Genomic DNA, 22,976 nt, shown 5'->3' with positions numbered 1-22,976 from the left:
TATATTACAAAGGTTAGGGCGTTTCTTATCTCCATTCCAGGGAGTAAAGATTATGTAGCTTAAGCATGATTGTTCATAGTTAAAGTGATTAATTACCCGCCTGGCACTTAGTTAAGAGGTTTTATTCCCTCCCTAACTTCAGGGGAAAATCCCTACCTGGGGAAACAACCTTTCTCAGAGACCTTGGTTAAAACACATAGTGCCAAGAAGGTGAGCAAACATACTAAGAACAGTATGCCATATATGCCAGGTCCTTTGAAACAGCAAGGCTGGACCGGCTCCCGGCAGCACCAGGTTTAATTATCCAGCATGCACGCCAGGCCCTGGTGTCCAACTGCCTCTCATCATCTCCACTTGGTCCCTAATGGGTATCTCAGATGTTACCGAAAGCAAACTCCTGCACTCTGACCCCTGCCCAAACCTGATTTCCCTGTCACCTTTGTCACCTTCTTAAATATTAACTCCATTCTTCCACACGGAGGCACATTTGAGTCCTTTTTCTTCCACACAGGCTGTTAGCAAATCGCATCTACCAGCAAGACCTTCAGGAAAGATCCTGAAACTAACCACCTGTCACCACCTCTGCTGCTGCAAGCCACCAGGATCTCTCTCTCTCCCCTCTGCTTTAGTGCAGTAGTCTCTTAACTGGTGTTTTCTCTCTTGCCCCACAAATTATTAATAGCTTCATTAGAACTTCTTTTTTAAAAGCATTCATTGTGAGCTCTCCACATAGCAAGTAGCTAGCAGGGGCCTTTACGACTGTAAGTTGAATCATGTCGCTGCTCTGCTTTGCGCCTCACTGAGAGTCAGTGTCCAAGTCTCAGCAGGATTTGAACCCTTGGCTGCACGAGGTTTCTTCTGGCAGCCTCTCTGACCTTCCTCCTGCCCCTTTCTCTGCCCCGCCACCCTGCTCCGTGCTGGTCCTCAGATGCACTTCCTCAGCTTCATCCATGCCCTTAGCCTCTCACTCTCCCCACTGCTGCCCAGCTGTCCCATCAGGCCCTGCGCCACCCAAAACACTTCCTGCTGCTTAGAAACCGCTTTGTTGTCTCCCAGTACTGGCATTTATTTGTGAATTTGTTATTTCCCGGGGCTTTCTTCTTTAGAATATAAGCACAAATGAGGGCTGAAACCTTGTTTTCTTCTTTGCTGTATCCTCAGTGCCTGGAACAGTGTCTGGAATATCGTAGGTGTCTAGTAATTTTCCTGGCATTTTTATATTTTGAGATCAGAACAAAGATTTGTAGCTTTTAGCCGTTTAAGAAGTGGTCAGTACTCATTTCTGGAAATCTTTTTTTCTGCCAATTTTGGGATAAATTTGAGGTAATTTTAACTTCTAAATATAGTCAGTGGCCAGTTAGCTAGGTACTGTCAACCAAGCCAAAGGCCATGGTGGCCTTTCCATGTGAGCCAGCTGTGTTCTAGGCCAGAGAGACGCACCCTTGCTTATGTTAGGAGGGGGGCCTCCATGTAGCCACGAAGCCTCTAGGTTTTGCTTGCCATCTGATTTCTGCAGCCTGTTTCTCCACAGTCTACCACCATATTGACTGTTAGTTTTTGAAATTCCATCTCCACCTCTGATACGTAAGTGTTCTTTCCTCCCACTGTAATCTTACAGGGAAGAACATGCCAACAAGAACAAATTCCACACTCATGGGGCAGAACAGACGATGACCTGATAATTATTTTTATTGTATATAAAGAGTTTTTATTGTTTATATTCATCTTGAGCTAAAACATTATAAATAGCCCCCAAATTTCTGATAGCTTTACTAGAACTGCTTTCACCAGGTATTCATTAGTCTTTTACCTTAATGATCTGTCGTTTTCTGGACGAGTGAAGAGTATTGGAGTCTCTGCTAGAATATATCCAGACACAAGCACTCTCATACTTGAAGTTATGAATTTGTTCCAGTTTGGATCATTAACCCACATTTGGCTGAAATTATGTATAAGTTAGAGTGGATCTCAGTCTGCGTTCCATGAACTGGGCTGATGTGTGCTACTAGAATGATTTATTGGTGAACTTTTCCTAATTTTGGGGGGCGGGGGGGATTAGGTTGATAGGTACAATTTCCTCCAATTAAATGTTTTATTCCACAATTTTCCTTAAAATGTTGGCATCTGTCCTTTGCCTTAACAACTGATCAATTGAATGGATAAGGAACTTAGAACAGTTTTCACACTGGAGCTTGGATCATAATCACCTGGAGGGCATATTAAAACAAATTGATGGGGCTCATTTCAGGTTTCGGCTTTTTGTCTCTGAGTGGGAATCTGATGGGATGGGACTTACGGATTCTCTGTGGAGAGATGACTTGCTATTTCATCTCTTAATTCTTTCTAGCTCTCGTGGGGTGGTTCAGTTGGTTGGAGTGTCATCCTGTTTATGTTTTGCACTTTCTTATCCTAGAGCCTTTTAGTTTGACTTACACTAAAAGCATATTTCCATAATGAGGTGATGTCATGGACATCCTTTTTCTCATTCCATTACCAACAAACAATCTATTATACCCTCACTTCCAAAGGTCCTTAAAATTACAGGTATCCCTCACTGTCCAAATTATTCAATTCCCAAATTCAGCTAGTTAGCATTCATATAGTGAGAGATACCTCTATATGAGCAAATATAACCTCAAGTTTTTGTTGCCTTTGTAAAGGAACGCTGAGTAAGACATTTTATGATGGGCAATACTTTGATAAAATACCCCTAAATATTTTGAATGTTGATTGTAACGACAAAAAGATGTAACAAAACTGTTGCAGACAAGAGATAATAAATATATCTTTGTAGATTACTCACAGAGTTCATAGAATGTTACCAAAATGTGTGATTTGAGCTGATTATTGACCTATACCTAGATAGCATAATAAAGAGCAAAGATGATTCTTAATGGTAATGGAAGGATAAACATTTATTGAGCACTTGCTATTTACCAGTTGCTATTCAAAGCACAAGCTATGAGCAAGACCCAATAAGTCCTTCCTCAGAGCCTGGGGCCATTGAAGACCTCAGCATGATAGGACCGGCTGGAGCCCAGGTAGTCTAAAGAGTGGAAACATTAATTACTATAGTACTTTTAATACTCTGTATCTTTCTCACGAGTCTGTGTAGCATGGTTTTTATGTATTTACCTCCCCATTTTGTTTTGTTTTTCATATTTTGTTTCTGTTAGGAGAGAACATTGAAATTATTCTCTAAGCTATTTGAAGAGAGTGACTAAATGCACCTGGGTCAGGCTGTCTGTGGGTATGAAGTGGTTGGGAGAATCCAAGAACATGGTGGTGAATGGCAGGAGAAATGGAGGCAAGTTGTCTAATGACCATCAGCAGAATCAATCAAAATTACAGCACACGGGAAAGGACACCGTGAAGGCTGGCAAAAACGCAGTGGAGAGGAGGTCGAGCAGATGTATGTACACACTCAAACTGTCACTCTTTTGATTGTGATATGGGGCAGGAATTCTTTCCAGTTTGTAATGTATTCTGTGCTCTGTTGTTTTCAAAACAATTCTTTATGTTCTCACATAGTTAACAATATAGTATTTTACTCTTTCAAAGTTGTATCAGTTTTTATTCTCATCAAATGTGTACAACTTCAGTTTAATGTTTAATATAATAACTTCAATCATCCTTTTATATCCATGGTTTTAAATTATGTTTTGTAGAATTTATACCTAAATGGCTAATCTGTTCTATAAAAAATACTAAAATACCGCTACTGACCTGAATTTCTTAAAAGTGCAAGCTGTATGTTTTATATTTGATGTAAGTATAAATATGTATGTCTTTGAAAACTTAGCGTAATATGAATAAAGTTAACTCTGATTTGCGTGATAAGTAGAGTTTAGGGCAACTTCACAAATGGTCACCATTTCTTATATTTGTATAGGGTGAACAATCCTTTATCTGGAGCACTATTGATATTAAGTTACTTTTTCACCTCTATACCTCTTGGTAAGAATGGAATGACTTGTTGAGAGTTGTGAGAAATTGTAGAGTTTCATGGTTCTTCTACAAGTAGTAAATCAACCCAGGATAAACATAAACCTAAGTAGACAACTATACAAAGGTTGTCCAAAAGTGTATGACCATGTTAAGGAGCACAACTTTTTCTATTTCTTACTTTTCCTAAGGTTAATTTAGCCTCTGCTAAACAGCCTTAGTTTGTGTTGGACTTTGCCTACTCCCCATAGATTGAATTAGCCTGAGTGTTTCTGTAGTTTCAGTTAGATTGCTCTAGTTCTGATTCATTTCATTTTTTACCTTTTAGGGGTTTATGCTATTCATTGGGCCCAGACTGCCCTTAACCTTTCCATGTCAGACCAGGTCACTGTTTTTGTAATGGATTCTCTTCTGCATGGACACTTCCTTACCCCTTAGCATGTGATGGGAACCTGAAGGGATTGAGAAATATAGTGACTATAGCAGTGGTGTTGGCTCTGCTCAGTAAATTAGGTATCTCTTAAATTTTTTAAAAAATATATTTTTATTGATTTCAGAGAGTAAGGGAGGGAGGGGGGCAGAGAGAGAGAAACATCAATGATGAGAGAGAATCATTGGTCAGCCGCCTCCTGCATGCCCCACATTAGGGATTTAGCCCCCAAAACTTTACGGATTGAATGCATTTCCTATCAAAATCTCAACTGGCTTCTTTGCAGAAATTGACAAGCTGATACTAAAATTCTTATGGAAATTTAAGGGACCCAGAAAAACTAAATCTTAAAAAAAAGTACTCTTAGTCATCAGGAAAATGCAAATTAAAACCATAAGATACAACAACCAGAAAAACTAGAATCAAAAGGATAGATAATAACAAGTGTTGGTGATGATGTGGAGAACTTAGAACCCTCATACAGTACTGTTGGAAATGTAAAATGGTGCATCCACTTTGAAAAACAGTCTGGCAGTTCCTCTAAAGGTTAAACATGGAGTTACCATATGACCTAAGCAATTCCATTCTTAGGGATGTACCTAAGAGAATTGGGATAACATATGTACACACAAAACTTTCATATGATTGTTCATAGAGACATTACTCATAATAACCAAAAGTGGAAACAGCTCAAATGTCCATCAACTAATGAATAAACAAAATGTGCTATATCGATACAGTGGAATATTATTTAGGCATAAAAAGGAATGAAGTACTGATGCATGGTACAACATGGATGAACCTTGAAAACATTGTGCTAATTGAAAAAAGCCAGTCGCAGAGACCACATATTGTATGATTCTAGCTATATGAAATTTTCAAAGTATGCAAATCCATAGAAACAGAAACTAGATTAGTGGTTGATGGGGCTGGGAGGGAGAAGTAGGTAGTAACTGCTAATGGGTATGGGGGTTATTTTGGGGAGTGATGAAATGTTCCAAAATTGATTGTGGTGGTAGTTATACAATTATGTGAATATATTCAAAAATAACTATTAAATTGTACACTTTCAGTAGGTGAATTATATGGTATGTGTATTATAGATCAATAAAGCTGTTACAGAAAATAAAATGATCTGATAGCTTTTCACATACCCACATGCAAATCATATACCTATCCTTTGGCAGGGATTTTCATATAAGTGTTTAATTTTTTTTAAGAGTGGATGAAAAGAAGTTATACCTCTCACTGTGTGTTTCTCTCGTTCTTCCACATCTTAATTTTGAGAGGCTTAACGTCATACAGCTGGTATCTTCACTGACTGCTGATAAGACTATCAATGACGTACTGAAATGAGCACTGATGAAACTGATATATACAAATTTGGCCTTCCTTTCCTCTCTTTAAAGTGTTTTTCTTCTACAATTAAACCCAATGATTTCCATCACATATATATTTCTTTCATCTTCCCTATTTTTCAGTCAACATTTTTTCAGACAGGCTAGTTAGAAATAGGCCTATCATTCTCTCTTTTCTCCTTTCCCCACCTCTACTACCTAGCTTTGTAATCTTAGGCAAGTAAATTGCTTAACCTCTGGGCCTGTTCCCAGACAAGTGGAAATAATAATCACTCATCCACCTAAAGCAGGAAGCTGGAGGTAGCTACACGGGACTCCTTTGGGTACTTAAAATCAAGCTCTCCCCTTCTGGCACTTACTGCAGAGTGTCTTGTGTTCGCTCATCCTGTTTCCTCACCCCAGCCCTGTCTGTAGTGGCCTTTTATGATGCCTCTTGCTGCCTCAGTGAACCTCCACCTTCCCGTTTCTCAGCTCTTCCTTGGAGGGGCAAGGCATCTGAGCCCAAGATGCTCACAGACGCTCTTCTTGGGAAACCTGGTGTTACATGTAATCGAAATACTTTCAATAATTGGGTTTTAGTTTATTGCATTTGCCTTTACGTTTATGCAAATAGTACTCCAATCTCCATTATTAAAATTGATTGAAATAATTTTAGTTCTTGATTACTAGCTTGAATGGGCAAAAGTTTTTAAGGTAGACTTTAGTCATTTTCAATTTGAGTTACTTTTCTTTTTCTTTTTGCAGGTAATGGTAACTCAGGATTCGAAGGACAGAGTCGATATGTACCATCTTCTGGAATGTCCGCCAAGGAACTCTGTGAAAATGATGACCTAGCAACCAGTTTGGTTCTTGATCCCTATTTAGGTTTTCAGACACACAAAATGAATACTAGGTAATTTTAAGTCTTTATCCTGAATGACACAGATGATGTTGAATTTAAGAAAATAGATGGAAAGAAAGAAAATAGATTTTTACTTTCAGTCAAAAATTTAAACGACATTAAAGGGAAGTACTTTGTTACAGAAAGATTTTCTATATGTGATCCATGAAAAGCAACAAAAGCTTCTGAGAATCTTGTCAGTTTTAATTCTGTGTTCTTATTTTATCTCAGGATATTACTAAAATACAAAGCTGGGGGAGCATCTTTATTCTGTTTTAAATGTTGATGCTAATTAGTGAAAAGAAATCTGACAGGCATCCTGTACCTTAAAAATGTATATTTTCCACTAAAAGTAGATTACGGCCTTTTTTTTCTTCATAGTTTTATTACAGACTTTTCTTTTTTTAAATAATTGCCACTGTGTTTGATCTTTGAGATGCACCAAAGCATTCAGCTAAGTAAGATTCAACTTAGTAAGCATGAATATTTTTAAAGACGTGCTTACATTCAGTGTGCAGATAATAGATGTGCAAGTGCTTTATTGAGTATTAAATGTCATCTACATAAAATATTACTGCATCACTCTTGAAATCTGTCATCCTTTAAATTTCTATATTTTACTTATCTTAAATACCTTTTCTCCCACAAAAAGGCTCTTAGATAATTTTGTAATTGACTTCCACCATACACTAAGTCAGAGCCTTAGAAGTTTTCTCTCTCTCTTTAACTTCCATGGCAAAGGGTTTTCAAGTCTAATGGAAAAGTATAGGGATTTAGAATGTAGAGCAAGTTCTGGGCCACCTCTCGCTCTTACCTCAGTCACCCTGTACTGGTGTTCAGTAGCTCCAGTGTCAGTGACCAACCCTGGAAGGACTTGATCACCGGTGGATAGTCATGGATAATTAGCTAGGGGGAAGTAGGAATAGGTGAGTAGAGGTGATTGGAGGAAAATCTGTGTTCATCTTTTTCCCTTTTAACTCTCCCTCGCTAGAATGAAAACAAAATACTGTATGATGCATTTATTAATTACATTCTAAACCCAGAAAGAAGTAATTCTGGTGAAAATGTGCCTTTGGTATTTTCATGTAATTTTCTGTCATCATATATCTTTTTATTTATCTTTTTAAATATATTTTATTGATTTTTTACAGAGAGGAAGGGAGAGGGATAGAGAGTTAGAAACATCATTGAAAGAGAAACATCGATCAGCTGCCTCCTACACACCTCCCACTGGGGATGTGCCCGCAACCAAGGTACATGCCCTTGACAGGAATCGAACCTGGGACCTTTCAGTCCGCAGGCTTACGCATTATCCACTGAGCCAAACCGGTTAGGGCTGTCATCATATATCTTTACTTAGTAAAATGAAGTGAAAAGCTGGGATGGACTTGAGAGGTTCTTTAAATAGTTTTTCTGCCTTCAAAGGGCAAATATTTAAATTTTCTAAATAGGCAGACAGATGGCTGTCCTCTGGAAAGTCAGCAGACTCAAGATGCCATAGTGTCCAAGTAAAATCTAGTTTGCATTATTTTAAGTCCATTTCTCTTTTTTTTCCAGTGAACATAGGAGACCAGCGCCCAGTCTCTAGAGCAGCGGTTCTCAACCTGTGGGTCGCGACCCCTTTGGGGGTCGAACGACCCTTTCACAGGGGTTGCCTAAGACCATCGGAAAACACATATATAATTACATATTGTTCTTGTGATTAATCACTATGCTTTAGTTATGTTCAATTTGTAACAATGAAATTGGGGGGTCACCACAACATGAGGAACTGTATTAAAGGGTCACGGCATTAGGAAGGTTGAGAACCACTGCTCTAGAGCAAGCATGTCACACTCGTGGCCTGCTTGCAGAGGATCCTGATAGTATTTAAGCCACCCTTTAGCCTTTTTTTTTTTTTTTTTTTTTTGAGTTAAGAAATGTGAATCACTGATTCTTGTAACAGTCTAGTACAGTGATGGCGAACCTTTTGAGCTCGGCGTGTCAGCATTTTGAAAAACCCTAACTTAACTCTGGTGCCATGTCACATATAGAAATTTTTTGATATTTGCAACCATAGTATAACAAAGACTTATATTTTTGATATTTATTTTGTTTATTTAAATGCCATTTAACAAAGAAACATCAACCAAAAAAATGAGTTTGTGTGTCACCTCTGACACGCGTGTCATAGGTTCGCCATCATTGGTCTAGTAACATTCAAGATTTTACTGCAAAGGCTCATAATTATGACCTGGAGTCATTAAGAAAGGGATTATCTTCATTAAGCCTTATATACTGAAATATGGAAGCATATAAACCATTTTAGAAAGTGTTCCATCAAAATTATAAAACATTTTTAGTGGCTTAGGAAAAAAAATCTGTGTGTTTAGAATCCCCATGCTTTGACTGTTCCAGAGGGTGAAGGGTTACCTGTTACTGGCTTCTGCTATAGGAAATAACTCCTATCCTATCCTATATAATAAAAGGCTAATATGCAAATTGACTGAACAGCAGAACAACCAGTCGCTATGATGCGCACTGACCACCAGGCAGACCTCAATGCAGGAACTGCCCCTTGGTGGTCAGTGTGCTCCCACAGAGGGAGCACTGCTCAGCCAGAAGCTCTGAGCTGGGCTTATGGCTGGTGAGCACAGCAGGTGGCGGGAGCCTCTCCTACCTCCGTGGCAGCACTAAGGATGTCTGACTGCCAGCTTAGGCCAGCTCCCTAAGCCATCATTCAGACATCCCTCAAGGGCTCCCGGACTGCAAGAGGGCGCAGGCCAGGCTGAGGGACCCTCGCCCCCTGAGTGCATGAATTTCAGGCACTGGGCCTCTAGTTTTCTATAAAATCCTCCTTGGTAATTAGTTTATGAGAGTTACTTGGGGAATCTTGTTAAGATGCAGCTGCTTAACCAATGGACACAGACACTGGGGTGGTGGGGACTTGCCTGGGGTTGGAATGGCTGAGGGGGGGGGGTCAATTGGGGAAAACTTTTAACAATAATAAAAAAAAAGATGCAGCTGCTGACTTAATAGCTGTGGGGTGGGGCCTGAGAGCCTCCATTTCTACTCCTGCAGGAGCAGGTCCTAAAGCACCTGGCCTACTGTGCCTTCTTATGATGTAAGCGGATGAAAAGCTCCTTACCAGTAGTTTTCTAGGACTCACTTAAAAACTGTGTCCTAAAATGTAAAGTTCAAGATTGCCACACAAATCTTAAAACTCAAAACCTTATCCAAGTGTCCCTAAATTTAAAAAGTATCCAGTATGTAAAAATTTTTATGACTAGAAATTGAAGGATCTAAAATAAAAACTGGTTAAACCAAGTTAAACATGCAGAAGAAAACATTTTCAGTTCAACACTTAATTCTTCTCATACAGTTTCTAAAATAGCCATTGATGGTGTAGACAGTCCCACTCTCCCTGGGCAGACCGGGTTGGTTTGGCAGCAGGGGGGACCCTTAGCCCCTGTGCTCAAGCAGTTGATGCAAAGGTACTTTAACAGGAATACACAGAAAATTTATTAATGAAGCTTTAAATCTTGGTGGACTTACTTGAATATGAAACTCTCTGCTCTGGCTCATCTTTTGAGCAAGGATTTACCAGAATGTTGACTCACGTCATGTTCAAAGATATCATTTTATAGAAAATAAGGAAAATCTATAGTGCTTTATTTGAATAAACCATAAATATATTTTAAATTACTAATTTGTGGGCTTTTCTCTCTTTGGGGTTCAAACAAAGTGACTGGAAGAGAGAAGTTTGGAGCTTGGATTTTAATACTCACTGTCTGTTACTTATAAAATGGTCTCTTTGTTTCATGTTTATACATTTGTAATTGATTGTCAGTTTTCATTTCCTCTTTTGTGTTCCTTTTCCTCCTTTCAACTTCTTTCAATGTACTGTGTTCAGAAACAGTAGATGTTTAATGATTTGAAAATTTCCCAAACTATCATGCTTTCATCTTAATATACCCCTTTATTTACTAATAAGCAAGTCAGAGTTACAGCATGAATTCCTAGAAATAGTATAAACAAAATAGTAATTTCAATTTATTGGAAAATATTTAGATTTAGTTGACTTCAATTATGAAAATTAAATTCTTCCTTTTAGCTGGAAAATAGAGCTGTTAGTAATACCTCTGATTTTCAAAAGATCAGAGTGGGGAGTCAGATATAGTAAAGCCGGTACAGATGCTTCCAGTCTGCCTCTTGTGGAGACTGTAGAACCCAGAGATCGGACAGTGTCCTGAGGAGTGGGCGACTTGGAAGTGAGCTGAGCAGGAAATAATGTTATAAAGAAATGCACGAGTCACTTTTTCTTTGGAATTTTTCTGATCCAAACTGCGGTCGGTATAGTCCTTACTCATCCTTCTACTACTGTAATTATCTAATTTTATTTTACTTTATGTATTTGATTATTTATATCCACTGTTGGATATGAATTTATAAATCACGTTAAGTGTCACTTTGAACTTAAGTGCTTGACTAGAAAGCATAAAGAAATTCTTAGATCTTCTAACTCGGTATAATGTAAAACAATGTTCTATGGGAAGAAAGAATTTTAGAATCTGGCTTTTATCATGCTGAGACTGGAATACCAGTGTCTTAAGGATTTTTGCAACAGCTAATATTGTGAATCTGCTTAGAGATTACAAGTACAGGTTGTACAAATAGTTTTTTATTGTTGTTGTTTGTTTTTGCATTTATATAGCGCCTTTCCTTCGAGGAGCTCAAGGCATTTTTCAAAATCTGACAGTTTTCCTCACAACAACCCTGTGAGGTAGGTAGAGTGCATTACAAACAATAATAAGATGCCCGCTCACCTGTCACAGCCTTTATGATGTTCTTTGATGTTAAATAATGGAGGTGTTAGCATAAACATGAGTTTTAGAACATGTTGCAAACCTTTTAAAATAGTTTGGTCTTAGTCATAGTTGTATTTAAAAAAAAATCACTTGTACTCCATAACAGGGTAATTTTAAGAGAAATCTTTCATCAAAAGATCAGGAGTCACTCCCTGGGATTAGCTGAGCACTGAGTGCAAAACTCAGCCAGGTATGTTTCTGGTTGTTATTTATTTTCAGGTGAAGAAGGAACGAAGAGCTGTGGCTCTGGCCTGCCTCCTCCTCCTCGGCACCTGCGCGCTGTCAGTTTGCAGTTAAACTTTCTTCAAAGGGGAAATGTGTTCACACTGTTGCCTCATGGTTTCTTATTTTATATCTTAAATATTTGAGCATTTTCTCTCTTTTCCTCTCTCCTTCCCTTGCGCCCCTTTTTTCTGTCCTCCTCTTCTTCCCCCTCCTCCAGTCAGCTCTTGGTTGTACATGCTGTGGAAGGGACAGTAGTACAGCTAACACAAATCTACAGCCTTCCTTCATTGCCACAGTGCTCTCTTGGGTTTGGATACAGAAAAACCAAATAGCAAGAAAACCTGGGAAGTCAGTCTCTGGAAAGAGTGGGGAACAGGTGTGTGGGAGTGTGAATTCATGTTTTTTTCTGCCCCTTTTATTAATAATGATTGTAAATGACTTTTTTTCTTATAGCAGCCATTCATCAGAGGTGTGGGAAGAGAAAAAGAAATGTTTGGTTTATTTGAAGTAGTAAATTTTGTGTTAGAGAGGGAGGAGGGGCATATTGATTTGGAAATCCAGATACCTGTTTCTCTTGCCTCCCCTGTCACCCCACTTCACCCCCAAATACCAAATTTAAAAGTATATAGTACCTTTCACTGTATTGCTAGAATACCAGCCAGCTCTGTTGCTGTCTGGGCTCTGGGCTGGTGTTCCATGGCAGACACAAGTCAAATCCTATTGTATGTGAAACAACATGAGAGGGCCCTCTGTGTCCACATAAGAGCAGGCTGAGGAAGGCTTCCCTTAATTAGCCCTCATGGGCCTTATTTTCTCCCTTCTGGAATAAGAAGGCTGTTTTAGATAGTCTAAATTTTCTTCTAGCTTTAAGAACCATGGTGTAAGGAGAGCTTTGTGCAATGTGTATGTGAGATTTATAGCGATTGTGATGAAGGAGAGGGCAAAGGGTATCTTTTTACTCAATAATAGAAAATTATTTTAATGTTTTGTAAGGTCTTCATTGCTGATTGCCTGGTCCTAATAGTTGTAACAATCTTAGGCTATTAAGTAATTTTTATTTCTCCAGTATTCGTTATACTGGGATTTGACTTGGAACTGTCAGCCTGGTGATTTTAATGTCTATTTGTAGGATTATTGAAAACAGCTGTCTCTTCCCCTTCCTGTCTGCACCCAGAACCCTTTTCTTCCTTTGCCTCACTATCATTTCACGCCTATGTCAGCCAACTGTGACAGAAAGTTTGATGGTAAATTATATTTTAAGTGAAATGGAGGTTCTTGCTGTTGGCACGTAACAGTTTTGCTTGTGTTTGATTCAGGAAAGCAGAAACAAAAGTCAGCACAGGAAACGTGGAAAGCAGAATATAGCTAGATCAAGAATAGATTATTTTGTGTTGGTTTTAGCATATAAATTGGCATCATGAACAAAAAGTAAACAAAATTATGATAGCTGAAGGGCATTTTTAGGTAGGAAGCTACAGGTTTCAGGAAGTGGAGTGCACTTAGCAAGCCCATAGGAATAGCCAGTGTCCGTTCCAGGGCTGCAACTTACTTTTCTGTTGTGTCCTTAAAGCCTTAGGTGAATTTAGTCCTGACTCTGATTTGCTTGCTAATGTGTTGAGCCATGCAATTATTTTAAGTAGGGTGTCACCACTGGTCAATTCCATGTTGGACATAACCAATATTGCTGGGTTCTTTCTCTGTTATTTGTAGCATTAACGTCATGGATTATACATTGTATTTGCACAGAGTGAAGTACTAGTATTGGCTTTTCTGTTCTCTGCATAAATCATGGGTTATCCATTTCCGGACATTTCATATTTTGTATTGTGTGAAGTGGCATGCCTTAGCTAACAGCTGCTTGGTTACCTTATCTGTCCTTCATGTGCAAACACCCCTAGTGTAGGTTTGCAGCAAGAATGATTTAAGAAACCTGATCTTGACAAAAATCACTTGTGATGTCTACAAGTCATTTAATATTATAACTGGATGGAAGTTTGCAGACTTTCACAATTCTGCAAATCTTTAGATTATTTTTACAATCCTACTTAAACACATTCTAAATTGTTTAAAGGACTTCCACTCATCTATCTGTCAGAGTGGGTATGCTAATAGAATGGGGAAAATAAAATTTGACGTCCATTGCTTTATATGACGTCTCTGGGATATATTTGAACTCTCTCAGATGGTTCTGCTTAGTAGTTGTGAGAGCTTACCGAAGCTAGAGTCTGAAGCTAGTAAGTTCCTGGAGGGGCCAGCATGCATTAATGTATCGGAAGTCCTGTCAGCAGTAGTGTTATGCCTGTTCTCACCTCATGCCTTCTCTCTTCCTGTTCTTTCCTTTACTGTTGTTGCCCAGCTGATTCCCTCAGTCCCTGTGCATCTCTTTGAATGTAGCCTTAAGATGCTCTGCTTAAATTCCCTCCCACTTTGCCTGCCCTCCTTTGATTCCTTCCTGCCTATTCTGGAAAGCTGAATTCACACTCTCCTCATTGCCCATACATATCTTCACTTTAGTTATGATTTCCGTACTTGAAAGTGCTATAGTGTAGTTGTGCCATAGTAACCTGCATTTGCCTATTGCCGCTTTGCTTAACTGTTGATGCGTATGTATGTCCTTTAGTCCTGGATAAATTTTCCATGTAAGAGCAGTGGCCTGTCTGTCACTTCTGTATTTCACCATAACACCTCTGTGTACACAGCACTTAATAAATAAGCCTTGGTGAAATATTGTGGCTTAAAATTTTACTGAAATGTTGTGACTACATTTATGATGGCTCATCTAGAAAGAATCCTGTGTGAGTGCTTCCTTTCCTAGATCTTGTCTCAGTTTTAGCATTTTCAGGTTTATGAGGTGCACAATTTTAATTGTTATAGTTAAGGTGCAGAGTTCAAATGCTTTTACTCCTTGGCCATTAATATTTTTTTTCTTAATGTATTCTATTTGAATAGCAGTCTGAAATTTCTTTTTTTGGTTGGATTTTTTTTTTAATTTTATTTGGGAAAATAAGCCAAATGAAATTGACATGAAAAGACATTTTTAAAACATTTAAATATTGATTTTTAGAGAGAGAGAAAGGGAGAGAGAGAGAGAGAGAGAGAGAAACATTGATGTGAGAAATACCGATCAGTTGCCTCCTGCACACACCCCAATGGTGGGGGGGAGGGTTGAACCCACAACCTGGGCATGTGCCCCAACTGGAATTGAACCAGCAACCTTTCAGAGTACTGAATGACATTCAACCAACAGAGCCACACCTGCCAGGGTGACATTTTAAAATTAAGATCCAAGTACCTTTAATTGTAGTACATGTTTTATTGAGAACACAACTTTAGAATGAGGGACTTATAAACTTATTTTTATTTGGACTATGATTGAATCATGTGCTATTTTATGACTAGAAATGTAATATACTGAAGTCATTACAGCTAATTTTATAATAGAAGCCTTTTGTAATGCTACGCCAACTGTTTTTCCTTACATCACCATACAGCAGTTGTACTTTTGCCCTCTTTTTGCTCTCTGAATGCAGTTGTCAAAGATTAATTGACATGGTGTTGGAACATCAAGGTGTATTTCAGGACTCACTGGGGTACTTGGTTTGGGGTTTTTCTAACTGAACGTAAAAAATGTTTTGTTAGCGGCATGATTTTGTTTGCTTCGTCATTCTTCTGAAGCTCATTGCCTGGCACTCTGCTGGCTTGATTGTGCATGTTTTTAAAAATTGTCATTCTAACCCGCAATTAGATGAGCTCTATTGTAGGCCTTTCATTTTGTACCTCAGCCTGGAATAAGCCTGAGTCAGAGAGCATTAACTCGAGTCATCTGGTCACTTCTCAGTTAATGAGATAACAGTGAAATGACAATATTAAAATGCATTTTGAAGACAGAGAAGTTATGTTTCATGGTAGTTAATATTACTTGAGTAGTAATTATAAAGATTATTGATTGTTCTCTTTTGTTCTGTCTCACAGTTTTTAGGTTACTATCTCTTTCTCAGTATCTCTTAACAGTGGCCCAAGAGTGATGGCAGATAATTAAGTTGTTATTTTGATTTTGTTCAGATTTCGGCCTATTAAAGGAAGGCAAGAAGAGCTGAAGGAAGTAATTGAACGTTTTAAGAAAGATGAGCACTTGGAGAAAGCCTTCAAATGTTTGACTTCAGGCGAATGGGCGCGACACTATTTTCTCAACAAGAACAAAATGCAGGAGAAATTATTCAAGGAACATGTAGGTTTATTAATAAGATGAATACTGTTTATATGTTTGGATAAGAGTAAAGGAAACGAAAGCCTAAATTTTGGTGAAAACTTGTAATCAATTTTTTGTGAAACTATTCATATGAAGATCTAATAACATATAGGATCCTCTTTGACTATCCAAAGAGAAAACTTTGTCATCTAGAAGTGAAATTTGTGGTGAGCTTTTAGAGTAACATGGCCGAGCCATTAGGTACTCAAATATGTGAAATGTTAAAATATCAACAAAGTATTTTAAAAGTGCAACATTTTTATATTGTTAGTGGTTTGCTTTTATAATTCTATGAAAGTCTAGCAGGACAAACAATTTACTATAATGTTAATGTCAAATTTTTTCTTCTTTAGGTGTTCATTTACTTGAGAATGTTTGCAACTGATAGTGGATTTGAAATACTGCCTTGTAATAGATACTCATCAGAACAAAATGGAGCCAAAATAGTTGCAACAAAAGAGTGGTAACTATTGTATTAGTATAAACCCATAAAGTAATTTTATTTAAAGTTCTCTCTGAAATTACTGTTCAAGTGCTAAGGAAGTCATGGAAGGGATGAAACCAGAGCTCACCTAGAGGAGCCAGTGCAGGGCCAGTGCCTTGGCCCAGCAACCAGGGCCTATTGATGGCTCCTTATTCCCATCTTTGTTGTTTAGAATTAGAAGTCTGAATTGACCAGATTCTATGTCTAAGCTGAAGGGTGTTTTGTTCTCTTTTGGTTAAATCTGGGTTCCTTGCTCAGTGATGGGGCTACTGAAAGTTAGGGAGGCCAAGGTTGGACAGACTGGCTTCCGGAGTTGGTCCTTTACTGGCTTAGAAGAAAAGTTGGGTGTGACGCCTTCATGATCCTAGGAAGTTGACAGGTGGAAACTTCTTAGCACATTGCCTGCTTTAAAAATATATATACAGCTGAAAGACAAGTAGTAACATTGAGCTCCATTAGAGCGGTAACAGCCATATGGAAAAGGGAGAGTGTGTTTATATCTTCTTTCCTCTGATGCCTTTCTCCCAAAAGAAACATGTAGTCCCTTTCATATACCACCCTAATATATTTTATAGTAGAAATTTAGGGTCAAGTGCCTGAAATTGGAGGGCAGAGAGCATTACTCTCAGGCTCGATGGGTGTGTGTGTTTGTGCATCTTGTTTATCTTGGGGATGATATGCCTGCTTGCCAGCTCCCGTGGCTACCTGTGGTGTCAGTGGGTGTGGAGGTTTGAGATCTTGGTCCTAGAGCTGTGCTGTCAGTACAGTAGCCACCAACCACATGTGGCTCTTGAGCTCTTGAAATGTGGCAAGTCGGAATTGAGAAGTGCTGTAAATGTGATACACATGCCAGATTTCATATTAAATTAAAATTTTCATTAATATTTCTTAAACTGATGACCTGCTGAAATAGTATTTGGGGTATATTGGATTAAAATACATTGCTAAAAGTAATTTCATAGGTTTCTACTTTCTTAAAGTGGCTGTTAGAAAATTGAAGATTCTGTGCTTGGCTTGCATTGCTGTCTGTGGGATGGCGCTGCTCTAGAGGATAGCATCCCAATTCTGGGTCCTCATAGCTCATTCCCACACTCATCTATGTCTCCTTCATCCAATGTCAGCAAGTTGAATTCCATGCAGCAGGGATTTGAGTCCTTTCTACTTGCAAAGCACTATGCTAGGTGCTGCAGGGTGTTCAGAAACATGGATAGGTACACAGTTCTGTCCTGGAGGACTCTCCAGCCTCTGGTAGGAATAGGGCAGCTGCACAAGTAACCATGGCAAAGGTTCTGGGGCTTCCTGGTGGGGATCCAAGTGAGTCAGCTAAAATATGCAGAGCTGGGTCTTCTCAATACTTGGATATTTATTGGACAGGCTTGTTTTAATAAAAGAAGCCACCTTATTTATAATTACTAGTAATTTTTAACATCACATATTTTAAATAGGAAACGAAATGACAAAATAGAATTACTGGTGGGTTGTATTGCCGAACTTTCAGAAATTGAGGAGAACATGCTACTTAGACACGGAGAGAACGACTTCAGTGTCATGTATTCCACAAGGAAAAACTGTGCTCAGCTCTGGCTCGGCCCTGCCGCATTTATAAACCATGGTAAGCGCAATTTCTCAGGTATCAGCACTAATGTTGGGTGGTACTGCTAAAAATTAGAATGGCATAGCAATCTGAGTAAGACCTTATCTTCCTTTAAAGTAGGGTTAAGAATATGATTTCCCCTTCCCCTCCGCCCCAAGTTATAAAAGTAAATATTCCTGTAGTTTAACTGAAGACATACATTTCTATCAAAGGTTGTAAAATTACATGGAAAGCTTATTTCAGATTTCTGTAATTGTTCGTGTTTCAGATCTTATCAACAGTTAATTGACTTTATTTTTGGACATTTTTCAGATTGCAGACCTAACTGTAAGGTAAGCATAAAAACTTTTTATCTCAAGTATTTAGTTTTTGCTTTAGGTACGAGTTTCTTAATAAGTTCATTTTATTTCAGTTTGTGTCAACTGGTCGAGATACAGCATGTGTGAAGGCTCTGAGAGATATTGAACCTGGAGAAGAAATTTCTTGTTATTATGGAGATGGGTTTTTTGGAGAAAATAATGAGTTCTGCGAGTGTTACACATGTGAAAGGTAAAGTATTAAGTAAGATGTTCAGCTTTTCCATTCTTTTAACCACCTTATGATCATGGGCATGAAATCACATTATCTCCTCATTATTTAAATGCAGGAATAGTCTTTTACATTCTAGAGCATTGCAGCCAGTAGCATGCATAAACAAAATCAAAGTGTCCTTAACTTTCAAGGGCATTGGCATCTGACCCTTAAAAATATTATTACCAGCTATTCTTATGAATGGATCAGAGTTCAAATGTGCTTAAGTAGAGAATGGGAAACACCTTACACACACACACACACACACACAGCCACAGCCACAGCCACAGCCACAGCCAGGGTGGGGGTTGCCCTGAAAATGGCAAGTGAAGTTCAGCCGCTGACAGTCATGTAAAAACCCTGACATAGTTTTGTGTATTATCAAGCTGTGTCCTCTGGATTTTTTTATGCACATACTTTCATAATCCTAAGTTCTGTCACTTTGTGTGGTCCATCAAGGTTTGGGAGTCCTTGTGGATGCCCCAGATCTCCCTTGGCAGCAGTGATGTTCACAACACTCATTGGAGTGGCTTCTGCATGCAGGAGCTCACAGGGGCAGCTCCCCACACTTATCTGGGTGGTGCTGCAGGAAGGCTTCGTTATGTTTGTTGAGCCCATTTTGCGTACCTTGCACTGCCCTGGACACTACTGATCTTGACTCATTCAGTCCTCACAGCCATCCTGTGAGAGAGAAGTAGTAGTGTGGCCCTGTTGCAAATGCAGAACTTAAGTACTGAATCCAGACCAGCCTTGCTTCAGAGCCCTCACAGTTTCCACATCATGTTGTGTTTGCAAATATGAGCAAAGATAATCTGGTGGTGCTACTTCTCCCACTGAGAACACCCAGCCTGCAGCCAGACTAGAGGCCCAATTTTCTTCTTCCTTGGTAGCCAGACATTTCCCCTGTGTTGGGGGTGGGAGTATAAAATGTATCTTTTTCTATATAAAAAAATGGTGTAAGCATTGGTTGAATCTTAGACCAGTCTACAGAAAGACCCTTTAATCCATGAAGTAGTTTAATTATAGTTGAATAATGCTTTAAAATCATTTCATAGAGATGACATAGCATAGCAGTTAAGTAAGTGCCTGAGATCTGTGTCAGACTGCCTGAGTTGGAATCCTGTGACTCTGCAATTCATTAGCTATGATTTCTTGGGCAACTTAGGTGCTCTTGTACCTTAATTACCCATCTGTAAAATGGGAATAATACCAGAAGTTATTTCATAGGGTTGCTGTGAGGATTAAATTAGTTATTTCACATAAAGTATGTAGAACTGTACATAGTTAACACTTAAATATAGGTTATTTTCCCATTAGAAAGATGCTCCAAGAAGGCAGAAGTTTTTACCTTTTTTATTTACTCCTATATTCCCAGCATCCAGAACAGTACCTGGTACATAATAAGTACTTGAAAAATATTTGCTGACTGAATGATCAAATGAAGCAAATGACATGCCAGTAAGGTTTTGGAGGTTGTCCTGAAAATGTAACCACACACTCAGGATTCCAAACCAGCCCTGAAACAGCTCTTTTACTGGTTCAGAACTGCACACATTGTCATGTTCCTCAGGTAGATTAGTTCTCTTTATTGAGCCTCCATTTCTCACTGGTCAGATAGTGGTAATCCCACCCCCTCTCCAGGCTTAGTGTGAACAATAGAAACATGCAAGTCCTTCCGAAGTGGGAAGGCCTAATATACAGAACAGTCGACATGGCTAAATCAGACTCCTTGAGCAGTTTGACTGAAAGGGTGGCTATGAATATTCTTTAAATTCTCAGGAACACCAGTTAGATGAGAGGATGACACTAGTCAGAGGAACTCATTCAATTGTTAACTGACAAGGTACTTTATATTAGGCCTACAAGTGCAAGGTAAACAAGGCTAGCACAGTGCCAGGCTGAGGGTGAGAAGAGGTGGCCCAGTGAAGAGTTGAGAGTGGACAGAATGTTTAACAAGATGGAGGTCACAAGTGGAGTGTCCTGGGTGCATTGGATGCATGTGTCTGGGCTGTAACCATCCTGACACAATAGTGATTGTAGTATGTTTCTAATAAGTACTACAAATTTCACTCTAGAAAATTTGAAGAATAAAATCTAATGAAGAACAAAATTATTATAAAGTTTATATGAAAGTATGTTTGATAGCTAAGAAAAATTTTGTGAAGTATAGTTAGGGGAAATTTATCTTAACAGATATTAAAAGTTACTATGAAATAATTGTGATCAAAACTTGATGGATATTGGCCCAGAAATGGACAAGTAGGTAAGAGGGCAGGAAGAGAGTCCTGAAAGAGAGTGAGTATGATGTTGGTGCAGTATTTCCAATCCGTGATTGGGAATCTGCATATGTGGAGGGCTGAAGGAATTGTATGTGGATTTTCAACTGCAAGATAGGGTGGTGCCCCAATCCCCGCGTTGTTCAAGGGTCAGCTGTAACTCATTGTGTGTCTGGAGGAAAACCAAGCTAAGCTTCATCTCACACTATGTAAAAATCAATTCCAGCTGGATGCTGGGAATATAGGAGTAAATTTAAAAAAAGGTAAATTTTAAAACATAATGCAAAACTATTTTTAAAAATTTAGATTATATGCCTAACCTTGGGGAAGTAAAATTCTTTTGAAAGAAGACAAGAAATGGTGAATACAAAAATTCTTGAATGGCTGAAAGTAAGTCAAAGACAGATAATAAACTGAAGGGGGGGAAAGTACACATATGGCAAATAATATTATAATTACAAAAAGCTCCTGTAAAGTAAGTCACAGACAGATGATAAACTGAAGAGGGGAAAAGTACACATATGGCAAATAATTAATATTGTAATTACAAAAGGCTCCAGTAAAGTAAGCGCGTAAGGAAAAAATAAATTCCACTAGAAAAGAAAGGTAAGAAAGATGCTGCACAGAAAATGATGGCTACAAACAAAGCAATTAAAACAATTAGGTATTCATTTTCACTATCAGGTGGCAAAATTTAAGGAGTGCACTGTATACTGCTGGTGAGGACGTAGAGAAACAGGCAGGTGTTACTAGGGCTGTGAATTGCTGTAATCTTTTGGGAAAGGAATCTGGCAATATGTGTCAAAAAATAAGTGCATCCATTTACCTGGCAGTCAGTCCCATATGGAAGAATTTACCCTATGGAAATATGAGCACCAGTTAGTAAGGATTTGGTGTCAAGAGCAGTATAGCAGCTATATTCATGGTGGCAAACAAAAACAAAATCGCCCATAGGTTTTACTATCACTGATGGGGCGTTATTGAATAAATTATGGGATGTTTATGTAAAAAGTACAACTTTTGTAACATGTGTTCAGTACCAGTGTATTTGTGCATGGTTGTTTAGTGACTGTATGGCATTACCCTGCTGGTTTTGTTTGCCTGGAGGGCTCCCACAGTGATGGAGGTGTGTAGACCGTGGGAAAGGAGTGGAAGCTGGTGTGCCGGCAGGTGGTTAGCACTGGACCTCGGGGCTCTGGGCTCCAGGGGTTAGGAAATACTACCAACTTCTGCTTTATGCATATTTATATCCTAGGATTGTTTGGCTTGTTGCAACAAGCATAAGCATGTATTACTTTGCTAAGTTGAAAAAGGGAGGGTAGTGGAGAAGCAGATGAAGAGTAGAGCTTTCTTTAAATGTGGCCCATCTTTCTAGAAATGAACCAGAAATGTTGCATGTTATGGTAAAAAGGCATGGAATATCTAAAAATAATTTATTACTTTCTTTGTCCATAGGAAATGAAATGGCCTTTGGGATTTATGGATTTACTTTCTGAATATATTTTGGGGTGGGTGGAGTGTAACTGGTTGCCTGCCTCAGTGAGGATTTCTAATGCACCTTTTGAAAAAAAGAATTGAGGCAGTCCCACAATAAGTTTTTTGTTGTTTTTACAAAAACCTTAATAAAAAGAGAATTCCATATCCATTCTGTAAAGATGAAGAAAGCAAAAATACTTACATTACTTAACAAAAATAGAGATTCGGCATTAGGTTTGGGTCTGTGCTCCCTAGCATGAAAAGGTAAGAAGAGGGTGGGGAGAGAAAATAAAACTGTTGTCCTTTAGCAAAAAGTGAAACGCTCTGATTCCTTGGGGGAGGAAACCCTGAAAGATCAGTTCCAGGGGATCTCAGTGGGACCAGGTCGCTTTCAGAGGAGGGCAGTTAGGATTTTGTCACAGGTCAGAAGCTATTGTTATATGGTTTTTCCTTAATAAGCGAAGGCCAGTGAAGGGTCAACCAGTGAAGGCAGTCTAGCCAGAGAGACTTCTCACTTCTTAATTGCAATAGGAGTGCTTTTTAAAAACCTCTTAACATGTAATTTACTTACTCTTTTGAATAGAGCTGAGTAGGAATTTTCCTTTATACGCTGAATAAAGCAAAGCTTTGCAAAACTACATC

At 38.7% G+C, this 22,976-nt stretch overlaps 1 protein-coding gene across 1 annotated transcript in view; it reads left to right on the top strand.

The window, feature by feature from the left end:
• Positions 1–22,976, top strand: part of KMT5B (lysine methyltransferase 5B) — a 52,492-nt gene that overhangs the window by 17,189 nt on the left and 12,327 nt on the right. The window contains exons 2-9 of the mRNA XM_081100415.1: positions 3,177–3,412; positions 6,478–6,625; positions 11,307–11,375; positions 15,748–15,913; positions 16,288–16,397; positions 17,864–18,030; positions 18,325–18,344; positions 18,425–18,561. Coding sequence (XP_080956541.1) covers positions 3,253–3,412; positions 6,478–6,625; positions 11,307–11,375; positions 15,748–15,913; positions 16,288–16,397; positions 17,864–18,030; positions 18,325–18,344; positions 18,425–18,561 — 977 coding nt within the window. The 5' untranslated portion in view covers positions 3,177–3,252. The remainder of the gene's footprint in view (positions 1–3,176; positions 3,413–6,477; positions 6,626–11,306; positions 11,376–15,747; positions 15,914–16,287; positions 16,398–17,863; positions 18,031–18,324; positions 18,345–18,424; positions 18,562–22,976) is intronic.

This window comes from Myotis nattereri (assembly GCF_964212035.1).
Source record: "Myotis nattereri genome assembly, chromosome: 9".
NCBI lineage: Eukaryota > Metazoa > Chordata > Mammalia > Chiroptera > Vespertilionidae > Myotis > Myotis nattereri.
The sequence above is the reverse complement of the archived record's forward strand: the minus strand, read 5'-3'. Positions and strand labels throughout refer to the sequence as shown.